Here is a 16727-nt window from a genome sequence, read left to right on the forward strand (position 1 = left end):
TCAAGGGTTGCTTATAATTTAACTGTCCATGACCATATATCAAATTAAATATCAAAATCAAGGTCTAGGTTTGGTTGAATATTTATAGCATCGAAATTCATACTGAATTCAATGACAACACGAGTAAAAATGAATAACCATATCTGAAAATAAAACGAAAATATTAATATGAATTTAAAAGATAATAAGTAAACAAAATACAATCTAGAATATTCAGTTTAGTATCTATTGCTGAACAGAATTAGAATATTAGTTTTGACAACATAGTTTGGAGAGTTATGGTGATTGAATTTTACTCTGTGTCTGCATTTGTGCTGTTACAAAAGTTTTCCATAGGACTCCTATGGGAAAAATGTCTATAGAATTCCTATAATATTCATTCAAAAACATTTTCCTATTGGACTTCTGTTCGTATAGAATTTTGCGTTGAAATACTATAGGAATCTTTCAAGAATTTGTACTGTAGGAATCCTATAGGATTTTGCATCAAAATATTACAGGAATCTTACAGGAATTTATTCTATAGGAATCCTATAGGATGTTGGGTCAAAATATTACCGGTTTATTTTTTCCTTTAGCCTTTTTGGGGGGAGAAGGAATCCATCAATCATTTAAATACCATTATAAACTAGTGATACAATACAAAAGTACTTTATTGCTCAAAAAATGTACCAGACATAATTGAAATGAGAAAAATATAAAAAACAACTCATAACTATTACCATGAATATATGAGTATTGCACATTATTACTTGAAATACAATGAAAGAAGTTGACAATTGGAAAAAATTAATCCCCTACTACCAAATTGCTTCTATAGTCTTCAAAATATATGATTTGTTTATAAAAATTATTCAGGTAATATTATAAACTCTACCAGTAATAAAAAACTTTTCAGTCAATCAAAAAATGTACACTGAAATAAAACAAAAGTTTCCTGCCTTGGTATACATGTACAGCATCAACCAATTGAATATAAACTTTCTGAAGATTTGATACAGAATTAAGGAACACAAATTACGGTACCAGTCCAAAGGATAGAAAATCATGGTTCTAACAAAAAATGTATCATTTAATTTTTAAAATACATTTTTGAAGTTTTAATAATTCACTTAAAACTATAGACTTTCTCATATAGGTAGGAGCACAATTTAATGTCATAGATTTATATAGACTTTTAGAAAGTTGATTGAAAAGAAAGTTAACATTTTATTGTTTTCTGATATCTCAAAAATTCAAATTTAAATTAATAAATCTGATTAGAAACCACAGATGTGCAATCTATTTGTCTGAGTATTATAAATATTAATGCTGTCGATCACACTGTTTTTATGTTGAGCATGTCAAATAGCAGGCCATTATTAGTTGCTGAACATCTTATTGCGCTAGTCTCAAATTTTGAATTATTTTAAATATGCCTCCAATAGCAGCACATAGGATTTTTTGCAAAATGCATGTCCACTAATGCATGCAACGCCACGCCTAAATCGCATAAATTCCAATAATAAGTTCCAAATAATCATGATTTCCTATTTGTTTTGATACTCAGACTAGTTCACTTGAAAATATTAGCTTATGATGTCACTCATATCAACCTGCTTTACAAAGAGTGATATCATGTAATAACCTCATCATTAAAAATGTGTATTTGGAACCATTAGCGGTTTAGATTGACAACTTAGTTTATCATCAGTAATTGAATTGATATATGTGATACATTTTAGATTACTAAATGGTTTCAAATGTTAAAAGTCAGAAACCCTGGAGTTAAGCTGACGGTAATCTTAGTAGGAAGCAGAGCTGATTGGGCTAAAAAATTTAATTATTATTCTGAAGGTAAGCTTACCATTATTTTGTTATAATATGAATATTATAATAAATACTAATAATATTTATATTAATAGTCCCAGAAATTTAGTTCAGCATTCATCAAGTGTGTTTATGTATTCTAAACACGATTAACATACATTGTATCACTTTTTGTTGGTGACACAGTTGAGGTATGTACATTGTATGTGTGTTGAAATGGGCATAGTGCGAGTAGTTAGTGCGAGTAGCACTGATCCGAAAATATACTAGATCTAGGGGTAAAAGAGTGTACATAATTGAAAGCATACATCATTTTTTTGCAATTCACTTTGTTATTTGTTGTAATGGATTTTGGAAACATTAGGAAATCGCCATGTTTTCAAAAACGCGATCAACCAGGGAATTATATTTAGATTTATTGACAGTGAAATTGTAGATTGACCTTCGAAATTTTCACAAATTGTGAACAGAGACAATTGTGGTTTCAATAATGGCGTATGTAAACTTGTATGTAAGCTGTGGATTTCAGTGTTGATTTTAAAAAAAATCGCTGGCATGCACCATAGATCTTTGAAAATGAGATTATGCCATGTTACAATGCTGTAACTGACAAAAACCTTCAAACTAAATATAAAATGTGTATCATCTAAGTCCCGTGTCCCTGTAAACTTCGGTGGATTTTGTTTGTGCGGAGGCCTGTGTATGAGCATGTTGCTCAGTATAACCGCCATGAACTGGACACAGAAAATGAAATGATGTTTGGTTGTCACACATTGACCTTTTCGGGCACAAGTCAACCAATGGTAGATGTGGATTCATGCAACCCTACTGTTACATTGTAAAAACATGAGGGGGAGAGATTTGACATAGCATAATATAGTCAAACTTTCTCACAAGGACGTTTCACTTGGTGAATTATTTGAGGAAAAATGTTGTGACAAGATGTAATTCACAGCGTTCCGCAGAGCCATTGTATTCATAGTTCTAACACAGTCCCTCAATCCTGACAACCCAGAACGTGGCATGCAGTCTGCAGACAGCGGTACGTTTCACTGGCAAACTGTTTGTAGAACTACTAACAGAGCTAATACATAACCTGTTACGCATCATATATATTTGCCATCCTTGTATCATTGAACTAAAGTGCCACAGCGATGACCAGTAATATATGGCCTGTTCGATACGGTAAACAATAAGCAAACTTTTCATTCCCCAGTCACAACGAAATTGTAACATTACTGACTGGCGACATAAATGCTACTACAGATGCGTAGCAATAGTAAAGATAATATATTTGTTTTGTGAAATTTTCCTTCCATAGTAAAACACCGTTAGAAAGCCACACAACAAAAGATCAAGTGGAGTTCATCGCCTGCTACGTGAATTCACTTTTCGATAAGATGAGATGATGATGTAACTAATTCAATACATGGTCAATTATTTATTTCAGCTTTCAAAATGGCTAAAACATTGAAAGAAGGATTGGAGAAGATATTTAGTCAATATATTCATATCTTAGATGAACTATTGATTCTCAATGTACACGATTATGCTAGTTCTGGTATGAAAACCTTGCGGCGAATTCTGAAAACACGAAGAGAATACGTGATTCAGGTAAATATGTATTTTTGCAAGTTTTTGCCGTGTGTATTTGTATATGTATGTATGTGTGTGTGTGTGTGTGTGTGTGTTTTGATGACCGATCTACCAAGTCATGACCCACACTTTTTTATAATTTATATTAATAGTTAATTGAATTTAAGTCAAGTTGAGCTACTTTAGGGTTAGTAAAGCGGGAAAGCAAGGTACAATTTATATTAATATTAATCCTAGTAGCTTTGCAGTGTTATAAATTCCCACAAATAAGGTGGTAGACGCCAGGGCTACCAACTCTTAAAAGTTAGTGGCCCTGATGAAAAGTAGGTGGACCAACTTGCCAGTGCTGTTAAAATCAGCAAAAGCAGTGTGCAATTAATATATGCATTTAAATAAATGCAACACTGTGAATAATGATGTGTTTTTATGACACCAATACATGTGACAGAACACATATATAGTAATACCATGGAACTACAAGGGTCGTGTGTAATTCACACTAATTAAAAATCTATGTTACCAGGTATGTTTATGGAAAGAAATACAAGTCACATATTTTGTTTTCATATTTTTTACTTTCAATTTTTTTTTTTTTTTTTACATCTAGAAAGTAAAATCTCTAGAATGTGTATTTGTATCGCTATGGCTTATGTTCAAATACATTACATAAAATCTCTGGAAAAAGTGAAAAAATCTGATGAGTGCCTGCTGAGTAATAAATTAAATTAAATCAATGTCAATTTTTCATGCTAGTTTTATATGGACCTTCAAATGTTTGACAGTCTGAAATAAAGATGATAATATGAACCCCACACCCTCCCTGTGGCTTTCGTTGCGTATGGAAGTTATTTTCACGAGTGATGTGGTGTATCCTGCGTCCATACTTTCACGAGCGAGTGAAGCGGTACTCCACTGACGGGATGACTTTTGTCGACAGCGGTCGTCGCTGAGCTGAACGCTACAACTTTGTGCATGATGCTGCTTGCTGGTCGTGGATTGACTAAGTCTTGGTTACCGGTTAAAATGTTGCTCATTTGGCGTTGGTAATCTTTATTTGGAACTGAGTAACGCCGCAATGTCGCCTGCAGAAACCTCCTGGTATCTCGATGTTGATGATTGCGGCTCCATAGTAATCGCTGATTTTACGGCGGGTGGATCTTCTGAGAGCCCTTCAAGGTTTATAAAACTCAGTTTCTAGGTGGTCAACATACATTAAGGTTTCCCAATCATAGTATTCCATGAGATGTACACCTAACGTACATGCCAAAAATGTTGCTGAACGATTTGAACCGGACACAAATAGCAGACGAAAATGTGTTCACAAAATAAAAATAATTCGGTAACCAATGGAAATACCATGTTCATTTGCATATCGACCGTGAAAATACCGAAAACATTATTGCATGGATGATATGCAAATTAGTTGTTGTCGAAATAAGTGACTGCCAAAAAGTACCATTACTGTTGTTCAAATTTTATTTCACTCGGCAAGTATAATCATGTACCCCAAGAGAAAAATATCGTACTTCTTATATTGTTTATTTCTGCTATGTTTCGAAAAACGGTACTCCTGAAGGGACTACTTTGTTTGCTCTCAGGCTCATTTGCATATGAGGTGTGGAAATAACGATTTTGATTTCAGGGATGAATCAAAGTAAACTGCAGTACATATGTTATAATAATAATAACTACAATGAAACTTAGTACAATGCACAGACCTGATAAGTCTTGGGTTAATAACCATGAATATTTATTGCCTAATTTGCATAATCAGTAAATATTTGGCCTTTTTTCTGATTTTTTTTGTGTACAAATCATTACATTTCAATGAAACTTGGTACATAGATACACTGACCTTTTAGTTCTACATTAAGACTGTGCATAATAATTACCTGATTTGCATAACATATTTAGTGGGTTTTTCAGCTTTTCCATCAATATCTAAAATACTTAATATCTTATTTCAATGAATCTTAGTACTCTAAGACATTTCAACGATCTAATGTAATCCAATGTTTCGGGTTTATATACATCGATAATAATTACCTAATTTGAATAATACTTAGCCAAATTTATGCATTTTCATCATGTACTATGCAACAGATTTCAATGAAAATTGGTACATAGATGCCCTGGGATATTGCGTAGACCTGATTATTTTGGTTGAAATCCTGTGCATATTAATGACCCAATCTGCATATCTCAACAGATTTTAATGAAACATGGTAGGTACATATATGCTCTGGGATAACGCACAAACGTCATTAGTTTTTGGTTGAGATCAATGTGATATGACTAATATTTCATGTCACTATATATGGTCATGTGACCTCAATAATATACATAATTGTAATATCTTGTGTACTGTTGCAGATAGGGAAATGCAGCTGGTGCTATAATTTTGTTTATGACAAGATATGACCAAAATATCAAGTCATCATATATAATTAAATATTATAATTGCTAAACCATAGCTACTTCGAACCACCCTGATCATTGCTTGTAATAGGAGTAGGAGTTCTTTCTAAGCTTCTAAGCTTTTTTAATCTTAATATGAGCGCTATAATGCGAATATATTTTTAATGTAAAATATATGTGAATGTATTCCTCCCACTAATGAATGTATGCAGAACGATGTTGGTTCGTTCATTAAGTTATTTTGGTGGGGTTGTGTGTAGCAAGGAGCTCCATGTGTGTAGTTATCTGACTTGTCAGTGAATGACTTGTTTGTTCATGGTATTATAATGCTTGACATTGCAACTGAAATGGGCATAATCCTGTTGGGTTTATACTATATTTATGACATATCACAGGAATAACCTTGTATGTAGAGGGCAAACACGTGTGCAAGTATTGCTCAATGGCTACCGGTACGTCATATATGGTTTCCTAGTCTATTAGCCAAGTATCATTTAATGTTTTTGTAGATATCAGAGCCAATGCCAGCGATATGTGCAAAGATACTTCGTAGAAAGAAAAAATGGATTAAGAAACGTAAATTTTTTCCTGTTATGTATTGGAACGATTATGTGACCAATGTTAGACTAGACATCGATTCATCAGTTGAAGAAGTTTTCCTGAGTAAGGCATCTGAGTATCTTTATGACAACGGAGATGTAAGTGGACACTAATAAGTATAAAATGTTACTATGATGCATATTTTCAAAGTCTACAGTTTTACCTTCAATAATGTCATCATCAAATATTCAAAATTCATACAGTGCCTTGATTTGCCAATAGTTATATCTCATAACAGAAACACACATATACCTGTGTGAATAATGCTATACTGTGGTAATTTCATTGGAAAAAAATTCTTTACATGTTCTGTAAATAATATATATATTGAAATAAACTGATGACATAAATAATATGTATTGTACACATGTAAAAATTACTGATGCATTGAGGCAACATATTAATTATCCAATTTATTTTGACGTCATTGTGTTATTTTTGTATGTTTCAGATTCTGTATATCAGAATGTCTGATATGGAAGCTGTGATAATACTTGTTCCTCAGTGGTTTTGTGATAGAATAATCGGACCACTTATGGCTACTGACCTGTTTGTCCAGTACGCGAAGATATTAAAGAAGCAGACGATATACACATTTGAAGACATCCAAGAAGTGCTTGTGAAGGAAGCAGATATGGGCTTGCTGATACCCCTGCTGACCCACTTTGATATAATTGTTCCATTGAGTGCAAATGATTATGGTGGTGGCCATCAAGGGAAGTATATTATTCCAAATTTACTTTCAACAGATATGCCAAAAGATAAGTGGAAAGCAGAACCCCAAATGCGTCTTTATTTTGGTAAAGAATTCCTGTGCAAGGCAGAAGCTGATATGTTTTCTCCCAATTTCTTTCCTCGACTGCAAGCACGTCTTCACGATCTTTACACAAAATTGCAGCGGCCACCAAGTGGTATATGGAAAAACGGTATCAAGCTCTGTGAGGATGTTGAAGCCCTGGTCTTTCTTTCAGAAGACAAACGTGATGTTGGTGTCGCCGTTCGATGTGAAGGAAGAAACCAATTTGAAGAGTGTCATTCGTTAAAGCAAAAGGTAGCTGTTGTTATGCGTCAGGTGTTACATGAAACAAGCCCTGGTGCAGATGTGGAGTTTCATGTCACTAGCAGATTTTCCTTGCGAAACCACCATGACCTCAATGAAGTCAGATCATATCCGATAGAGCAAATACTTCAAGCAGAAAAAATGAAAGTCACAGTCTATGATGAAGTGATTGGAATAGCAGAGGAGGTTACAGATTTACTGGTTCCAGGATTTGACCTGACAGTTCTAAAAGAAAATGGTATCAAGTCTGATGTAAAGTGGATGGAGCACAAAACAAGACAAGAAGTGGCGATTCTATTGGAAAAAGAAAGAGATGACACTAAAGACCACCGACTGCTGTCTCGGTATATGGGGATATCTCGTGCTGAACATGAAGCAATAGCTGCACGTGCTTCCAATGCAGGTCTTTATGTTACTGATTTACTCCTTGACAAGTGGTCTGAAAACTGGGTAACAACTGTTAGAAGAGATGGAGCATCCGCAAAGTCAACAGATGGGAAGGTGTATCATGAAAGCAGCATCGAAAATCTGTTGGAAATCAACAAGTTGTACCTAGAAAACTACTTTGTGACACGTGCGATTGAAGATATGCTTAAATACCCAGATGGAAAACCTCAACAAGCTAAAGTGGAAGACGAAGAAGAGGATGAATGAGAATAACTACCTTGACAAAATTGTATTTTATTATCATTTGCATGGTCATGCAATGCACGATGACAGTACAATCAATGTTCATTTAACCTCTTGATATTTGAATTATTAACGCAAATTCACTGACAAAATTTTCATGAGATATTAGTTTGATTGCAAAACTATTTTTGATGATGCCAGTCTATACGAGTGTTGGAGTTATGGTATTTCAGTAGCATAGCTCATGTCAACGTGTTATTCAAGGGTTTGACTAGAAAGCAAGGTGCACCATACTGTATACTCTGGATATGGATTTTACTGTGTACCAAATCTACATATCAATGACGTATAGGATTGTTTTAAATATGTTAGTTCTCTTTATTGCATTTTTGATTGATTTTAAATATTCTTGAGATACACTTTTCTGGTATCCACTATGATATAGTAACATTACTCATTTATATTCGTTTTTATAATTAGAATTATATTTTATAGTAAGGATTTACTTTCTGTCTGTAATTTTCAAACATTGTTTATCAAATGAATCATTCTCTGGGCGCTAATTAATGAGTCTTATATCAAAGCATACCTTTTTACTTTTGTGTGACATTAGTTAAAATTAGCTGTACCTTAGTTGAAACATTTTGTTTTGAATTAATTTCTACTGTTTAAGTATATATAAATGTTATAATATGCAAGAATATCTATACTATGTTGATTACATAGTCTTACTGTTACACAGCATTGTTACTTTGATGAATTGAGAAAACAATAAATATCATTTAATATACATTACAATATTCACCAGCAATAGCAGCATACAATGTATTTAACATGAACATTCATTTATTGGTTTTCAATAATGGAATTAAATTCATATCTGTATGACATAGATATGAACAACAGTTTCAATTCAACTTTGTAGTTTCAAATTTATCCGATGTTTATTAATAAATAAATCAGTAATTGAATTGAATGTAATTTAGTGTGTATGTTTTAGTGCATTGATATCCCCTATAGGCAAAATGTATTAAAAAAAACTGATTTATTGCAAAATTTCAAATCGTGACTTTGTTATATATATTATTGAGTTAGTATTAGTTTGTGTTAACACTGCTTTATAGTGGAACAGTTTAACTTAAACTAACAATCTGAGACTTCCCCACAAATTTCTGCATATCGTTCAGTTAATTAAATAAAATGAACTGCAAAGGTGTGGTGACTAACATTTAAATTTACTTGTAGAAGCTGTGGGTACACACAAAAGCGCTAACCATCACCAATGAGAAAGATAACATATATTTTCTTTTGTGAGGTTATATTGATATGGGAGCAGTCCGTTGTGGAGGGGATATTTGGAGATTGTTAAAAAATGTGGGTTTGTAATTGAGAGAATGTGTTCCACCAATTACAAAAATCTACGTTTCTGTGCCAAGCACAAGAAGTAGTCTGTGTTTTCCTATTTACTATTCGATGGAACATATAGTCTGGTAGTTCAACTTCTCACCATTCATTCTCAAAGGTCGTTGTCGGTTAGAAGTGAGATTGTTTACTAAATCATGATAAAAATTCTCACCTCTACCGACAACAAAGAAATCACTGACTATGCAAAATACATTTTTAACTGCTTTAACCGCAGAGATATTACACTGAAAAAACCACCAGCTGCCCCAAAATAATCACTCAATTTTACATTTCTTGTATTTTTTCTTTTACTTTTGTTCTATTTTACTTATTGATGTAATTTTCTAATTGTTTACTCTATTTTGTTACTTTTTTAGCTAGCTGTTGTTTATTGAAACAACATTCTTTATTGTATTATTTTCAAGATCCCAATAAGGATACGAAATCAATAAAGTTATTACTTACTTACTAATGTCAGATATAGGAATAAACTTGGGCAGAAATGGTTCTTCACTGTCGAGCCATGGCAGAAATGTTCCATGTTTCGTTGCGATTCGGCATGGAAATGTGCATATTTTGGCATGTTGTTTGCTCGCGACTTCTACATGTAACTGGAATACAAACATCCACAACACGCTGACCAGTCTGTTTACTTCTTTCTTGTTAAAAATATTCAATTTGCGGACAGTCTACTGTGTTATAAAATAATAAAATGACTTCCCACTGGCCATTATTATGTGAAAACAATTCCCCGAACAGCAATGTTCCTGTGCAACTATTTTGCCCACTATTGTGTACATCCCTGCCATTGCCTTATTTAAAAATAAACATCAACGTGTGATAATGACGTTATAACACCTTTAAATCTGATAAGTGGAATTATAAGACGCTATAATGGGTAGTGCGTCATACTTAATTTCCTAAATAATCAGAAATGCCAAAGAAAAATTATCTCCACAGGGCATTAACTCCAGTCAACTAAGCAGTTATTACACCCACACATTAACTCCACATAGAGTAGTAACTCCAGTCAACTAAGCAGCTATTACACACCCATTAACTCCACATAGAGTAGTAACTCCAGTCAACTAAGCAGCTATTACACACCCATTAACTCTACATAGAGTAGTAACTCCAGTCAACTAAGCAGCTATTACACACACATTAACTCCACATAGAGTAGTAACTCCAGTCAACTAAGCAGCTATTACACACACATTAACTCCACATAGAGTAGTAACTCCAGTAGACTAAGCACCTATTACACACACATTAACTCCACATAGAGTAGTAACTCCAGTCAACTAAGCAGCTATTACACACACATTAACTCCACATAGAGTAGTAACTCCAGTCAACTAAGCAGCTATTACACACCCATTAACTCCACATAGAGTAGTAACTCCAGTCAACTAAGCAGCTATTACACACCATTAACTCTACATAGAGTAGTAACTCCAGTCAACTAAGCAGCTATTAAACACACATTATTCCTACACAGGACAGTAACTTCTGTAAACTAAGCAGCTATTACACACACATTAACTCCATACATGGCAGTAACCCCAGTCAGCTTAGCAGATATTACACACACATTAACCCCTCACAAGACAGTAACTCCTGTCAACTAAGCAGCTATTACACACACATTAACGCCACACAGGGTAGTAACTCCAGTCAACTAAGCAGCTATTACACACACATTAACCCCGCACAGGACAGTAACTCCAGTCAACTAAGCAGCTATTACACACACATTAATCCCACACAAGGCAGCAGCTCCACTGAACCTTGCAGTTATTACACACACATTAACTCCACACAGGGCAGTATCTCCAGTCAACTAAGCACCTATAACTCACACACAGGATCGTAACTCCAGTCAACTAAGCAGCTATTACACACACAATAACTCCATACAGGGCAGTATCTCCAGTCAACTAAGCACCTATAATTCACACATTAACCCCACACAGGGCAGTAACTCCAATCAACTAAGCACCTATTACTCACACATTAACCACACACAGGATAGTAACTCCAGTCAACTAAGCAGCTATTACACACACATTAATCCCGCACAGGACAGTAACTCCAGTCAACTAAGCACCTATTACTCACACATTAACCACACACAGGATAGTAACTCCAGTTAACTAAGCAGCTAATACACACACAATAACTCCACACAGGGCAGTATCTCCAGTCAACTAAGCACCTATTACTCACACATTAACCCCACACAGGGCAGTAACTCCAATCAACTAAGCACCTATTACTCACACATTAACCACACACAGGATAGTAACTCCAGTTAACTAAGCAGCTAATACACAATAACTCCACACAGGGCAGTATCTCCAGTCAACTAAGCACCTATAACTCACACATTAACCCCACACAGGACAGTATCTCCAGTCAACTAAGCACCTATTACTCACACATTAACCCCACACAGGGCAGTAACTCCAATCAACTAAGCACCTATTACTCACACATTAACCACACACAGGATAGTAACTCCAGTTAACTAAGCAGCTAATACACAATAACTCCACACAGGGCAGTATCTCCAGTCAACTAAGCACCTATAACTCACACATTAACCCCACACAGGACAGTATCTCCAGTCAACTAAGCACCTATAACTCACACATTAACCCCACACAGGGCAGTATCTCCAGTCAACTAAGCACCTATTACTCACACATTAACCCCACACAGGGCAGTAACTCCAATCAACTAAGCACCTATTACTCACACATTAACCACACACAGGATAGTAACTCCAGTTAACTAAGCAGCTAATACACACACAATAACTCCACACCGGGCAGTATCTCCAGTCAACTAAGCACCTATTACCCACACAGGGCAGTAACTCCATTCAACTAAGCAGCTATTACACACACATTAATTCCATACAGGGCAGCAACCCCAGTCAGCTTAGCAGCTATCACACACATTAACTCCACACATGACAATAATTCGAAGCAACTATGCAGCTATTGCACACACATTAACTCCATACATGGCAGTAATCCCAGGTAGCCTCGCAGCTATTACATACACATTAATCCTACACAGGGCAATAACTCTAGTAAACTGAGCAGCTATTACACACACGTTAACCCCGCACAAAATCAGCAGCTCCACTGACTCTGGCAGTTATTACTCACACATTAACTTCACACAGGGCAGTAACTCCAGTCAACTAAGCGGTTATTACACATACATTACCTCTACACAGGACAGTAACTCCGATCAACTAAGCAGTTATTAAACATAACATTTACCCCACACAGGGCAGTAACTCCAGTCAGGCTGGCAGTTATTACACACACATTAATCCCACACATTGCAGTAACCCAACTCAACTAAGCGTGGAGTCAAATTCGCTAAAATGTGTAGCTATTTAAACATGTTTTACAGTACCATTTTAAACAAAAAATGACAAGAATGTTTACTAAAATTAGAAAATTTAACTAAATGTGCAAACCATGTACAGAAAAAATAAAGCTGTATAGAAAGTTGTAGAAATTGGTTAGAAAGAGTGAAACTTGATTTGAATGTTAGTAAAGTTGTGCAGAATAAAGTAATCTTGTTTGGAAAGTAGTGTTAGTACTCTAGAAAGTGGTACATTTGGTTGGAAAGTTGTGAAAATGTGGTTTGAAACAAAAGTTGTATAGGAAATATAAGAAGTTGTCTTGAATGTAAAAAGGTTAGTTGGAAAGTAGTCAAAGTTGATTTGAAAGTCGTACAAATAGTAACAGTTGTCAGTTGGTAAGTAATACAAATTTTTAGAAAGTAAACAGACAATGTCTGAAAAGTAGTAAAAGTTTGTTGGAATATAGTAAAAGTTGTCAGGAATCTTTTTTAATTTATTGTTACCATCCCATACCGAAAGATCGGATTTACAGTTTCGAATACAGGTTTCGCCACTCCGAGAAGTTGCTGGGTACATGAAATTCACTCGGGTGACCCAGTTGCTGTATTGTTCTAACATGTGCAACGACTTAAACCATTTCAGGTGCAAGCGATATTGCAGGAGTAACCATACCAAGAATAGTTTATGTTATACCTAATAAACCATATTTTCACATAGTTCATGTTGTTTCGATTTTTCTATGCATATATGCGCATTGAACTATATTGGTGCCATTAGTTCCTGTGTTACACACATTGTCAAACTGGTTAGAAATTTAATATTTCACCTGACCCTGTAACAGTAGTAAAGTTTGTCATGATAGTACGATATTAAGTTAGTTTGATTAGTAGTCGGAAAAGTTGACTCAATATTAGTAAAATTAATATAAGATAAGTATATAGTTTGAAAATAGTAAATGTAATGTGGAAAGTAGTACAAATAGCTGGAACTTAATAAAAGTTGTTTAATATGCTATAAAAGTTGTCCTGCAAGAATATATAAAGTAGTGAATATTATGTTGAAATAAGTAAAAAATCCGGAATGAGGTAAATTGGTTAAAAGTAGTAAAAAAATGTCTTGAAAAACCTAATGATGGCTTCAAAAGTTGTATGGAGACTACAAGGTTTTTTTGGAAAGTAGTAAAGGTTATGTGGAAATTAGTAAAGTTTTTTTTCGAAAGAAAGATGGTTCAAAGTAGTTAGCTGTTTTCTATGAAGCTGCAAGATTGGCTGGAAAATGTTCGTGAAACTACCAAATCGTCTGCAAAGTAGTACATTTGGCTAAAAACCAAAAACGTTGTCTGGAAGGTAATGGCAGTTGGTTTGAAGTTGGTAAAAGTCTGTAGAAGAGTAATAAAAGCTGTCTGAAAGCAGAAAAGTTGTTTAAAACTAAATATTCTCTGGAAAATTCTTAACGTTGGCTGCAAAATAATAAAATGTGGTTAGGAAGATTGTAAGATGGATATTGAGTAGAAAATGTGTTCAAAGCCTCCTAAACAGTTGATTGAAAAAGAGTGAAAAACGACTCGAAAGTAGTAAACTTGGTTAGAAAGTAGTGAAAGTTTGTAGGAAAACTATAAACGTTGTATGCAAAGTAGTCAAGTTGCAATTGACTGCTAAGTACTAAAAGTTCTCTGAAAGTTAGGGAAAATTGTATTGAAAGAGGTTAAAATCAGTACAATTTATGTGGACATCAATAGAATGCTGGAATGAAGCAAAAAATAGTATGGAATAAAAGATGTCAGCAGTTAACCTTTTTAGAAATTAGTAAAGATTGTATGGACAGTAGTCAACCCCTTTTTTGGAAATTAGTAAAGAATTTTTGGGAAGTAGTTAACCTTTTTTTGGAAATTGGTAAAAACTGTATGAACAGTAGTAAACCTTTTTTGGAAATTAGTAAGAATGTTTGGTAATTAGTAAAGATTATTTAGAAAGTAGTAAAAGTTACTCGTGAAGTAGTAAATGACAGCAGAAATGTGTGAAAGATTGTTTTAAAATAATATTTCATAAAAAATAAATAGTACTCGCTAGAATTTCTCAGTAATTCGGGACAACCCAATCTAATGTTTGTCGCAATAGTGAGTAACAGAACGTCTGCTGTAGCCTGTATGGAAATTCTAAAGACTGTTATTGACACAAACATGTGCAAATTTACGATAGAACATGAATTTTAGCCTGCAAGGGCAAGTGAAAAAAATTGACCGAAGTCGCTAACCACCCTTTCCTAGTATAGCCAAACTTTGATTGAGATAACTGTCTTCAAACCCACAAATGAAACCCACGCCACGAAAACCGATCTTATTTCTCGTACATTGTTACAGTAAATGTTTGTTAATTAATGTGTCCCGTGAGCGTGGCTGTCGGTCAATTTTAAAAGCCAGCTGTGATTAGCTGTGCGAGATTTGAACGGGATTTCTATTGACATTGTGTCAGATCTTTGTGGGCTTTCCAAAACTTTGAAAAAAATGTTCAGAGTAACACACCAGTACAATTCTACTGTATGTTATAAATATAGCACATGACGTCATTATAGATTATAAAACATTAATACATGCTGACAGTATGACACCTATTGATGAATGAAGGTCAAATTTATGAGTTTTTCACTGTTGGAAGAAGTCATGCAGATGGTATATTACAGAAACGGAATCTAGCTCTAAATGTAGGTGATCCTACGAAGTAAACAACACACACAACAACAGATTCAATATAAACGCTCACATGTCCTGTACATAGAATTAATTTTTACATGTAATTTTGTTACTGTTTTTTGTTTTTTTGTCAGGCAGATTTTTCATATAGGAACTTCGTAAACCTACGAAACCCTCAGATTTAGTGGTCAAAGGTTCGGATTAACCCGCTTCAAATGCTGAAAAGTACACACACGGGGTCAGTTCGTGACTATGACGTCATATCAGTAGTTTATACGTGCTATATTTGATAAAACTAAAAATAATTTGATAATAAAAATAATTTGATAATAAAAATAATTTGATAATAGCATGAGTCAAGTTTAATTAAATTGGTTCATGTCTAATTCATCACAAAATATGAATGTGTATTGTTTATCTTTATGTATTCAAATTTGCATATTGACGAATGTTATGATTGTTATATTGGTAGAAAATATTTCATTTCTGTGCTTTTATTTTATTTATTTTCTTAAAGGTGCAAACTTCACTGATGTGTATCAGTAATATAAATAACCCTGATTGCAAGCAACATGGTAATTATGCATGAATATATATCTCTGTGTTTATACAATAATCTTGGTATTAAGCTGAAACACGTTTTTCAAAATAGACATGCTTAAAAATAAACAAATAAGCATTAAAAGTAGTTCCGGTGATATGCGCTGGGAGGTGGACTAACACGTTGTCGAGAATATCACATTTTGGGCATTAATACAAGTTGGAATATCTTACTAATATTTGAATATTGCGTTCTTTGATTTACATTCACGCATCAAAACATTTTGTAATTAAATTTAATTATTAGTGTTTGAAAGAAAGACGTTTTAGTATCTTTGCGAATTGATAAGAGAGAAGTCAGTCAGACTTACGATTAGCAACATTGTTTATTTAGATCGGCGTCGACGACACCGTTAACGTCATATTTATTCTGTACTCTCCGAAATGTAGTTGTTTGATGAAACATGATAGAATGGTCACGTAAAACAAAGCATATGATCTATTTTATAATTGTTTCAATGTAAGGATACAATGTTATATTAGGGTGTAAACCATCACCAATATAAAGTCACGTACAGTTCGTTGGACTATAT

General features: G+C 34.2%; 1 protein-coding gene across 2 annotated transcripts in view; it reads left to right on the forward strand.

Moving 5' to 3' along the window:
- LOC102805571 (death-associated protein kinase 1-like) overlaps positions 1-9176 on the forward strand; it is a 38555-nt gene extending 29379 nt beyond the window's left edge. For both annotated transcript variants that reach the window (XM_085508657.1, XM_085508658.1), the window contains 4 exons: positions 1725-1836; positions 3260-3423; positions 6333-6521; positions 6875-9176. In XM_085508657.1, coding sequence (XP_085364783.1) covers positions 1725-1836; positions 3260-3423; positions 6333-6521; positions 6875-8137 — 1728 coding nt within the window. In that variant the 3' untranslated portion in view covers positions 8138-9176. The remainder of the gene's footprint in view (positions 1-1724; positions 1837-3259; positions 3424-6332; positions 6522-6874) is intronic.
- The last annotated feature ends 7551 nt before the right edge of the window (positions 9177-16727 follow it).

Source organism: Saccoglossus kowalevskii, chromosome 15 (genome assembly GCF_978046115.1).
Source record: "Saccoglossus kowalevskii chromosome 15, keSacKowa6.1, whole genome shotgun sequence".
NCBI classification, from domain to species: domain Eukaryota; kingdom Metazoa; phylum Hemichordata; class Enteropneusta; family Harrimaniidae; genus Saccoglossus; species Saccoglossus kowalevskii.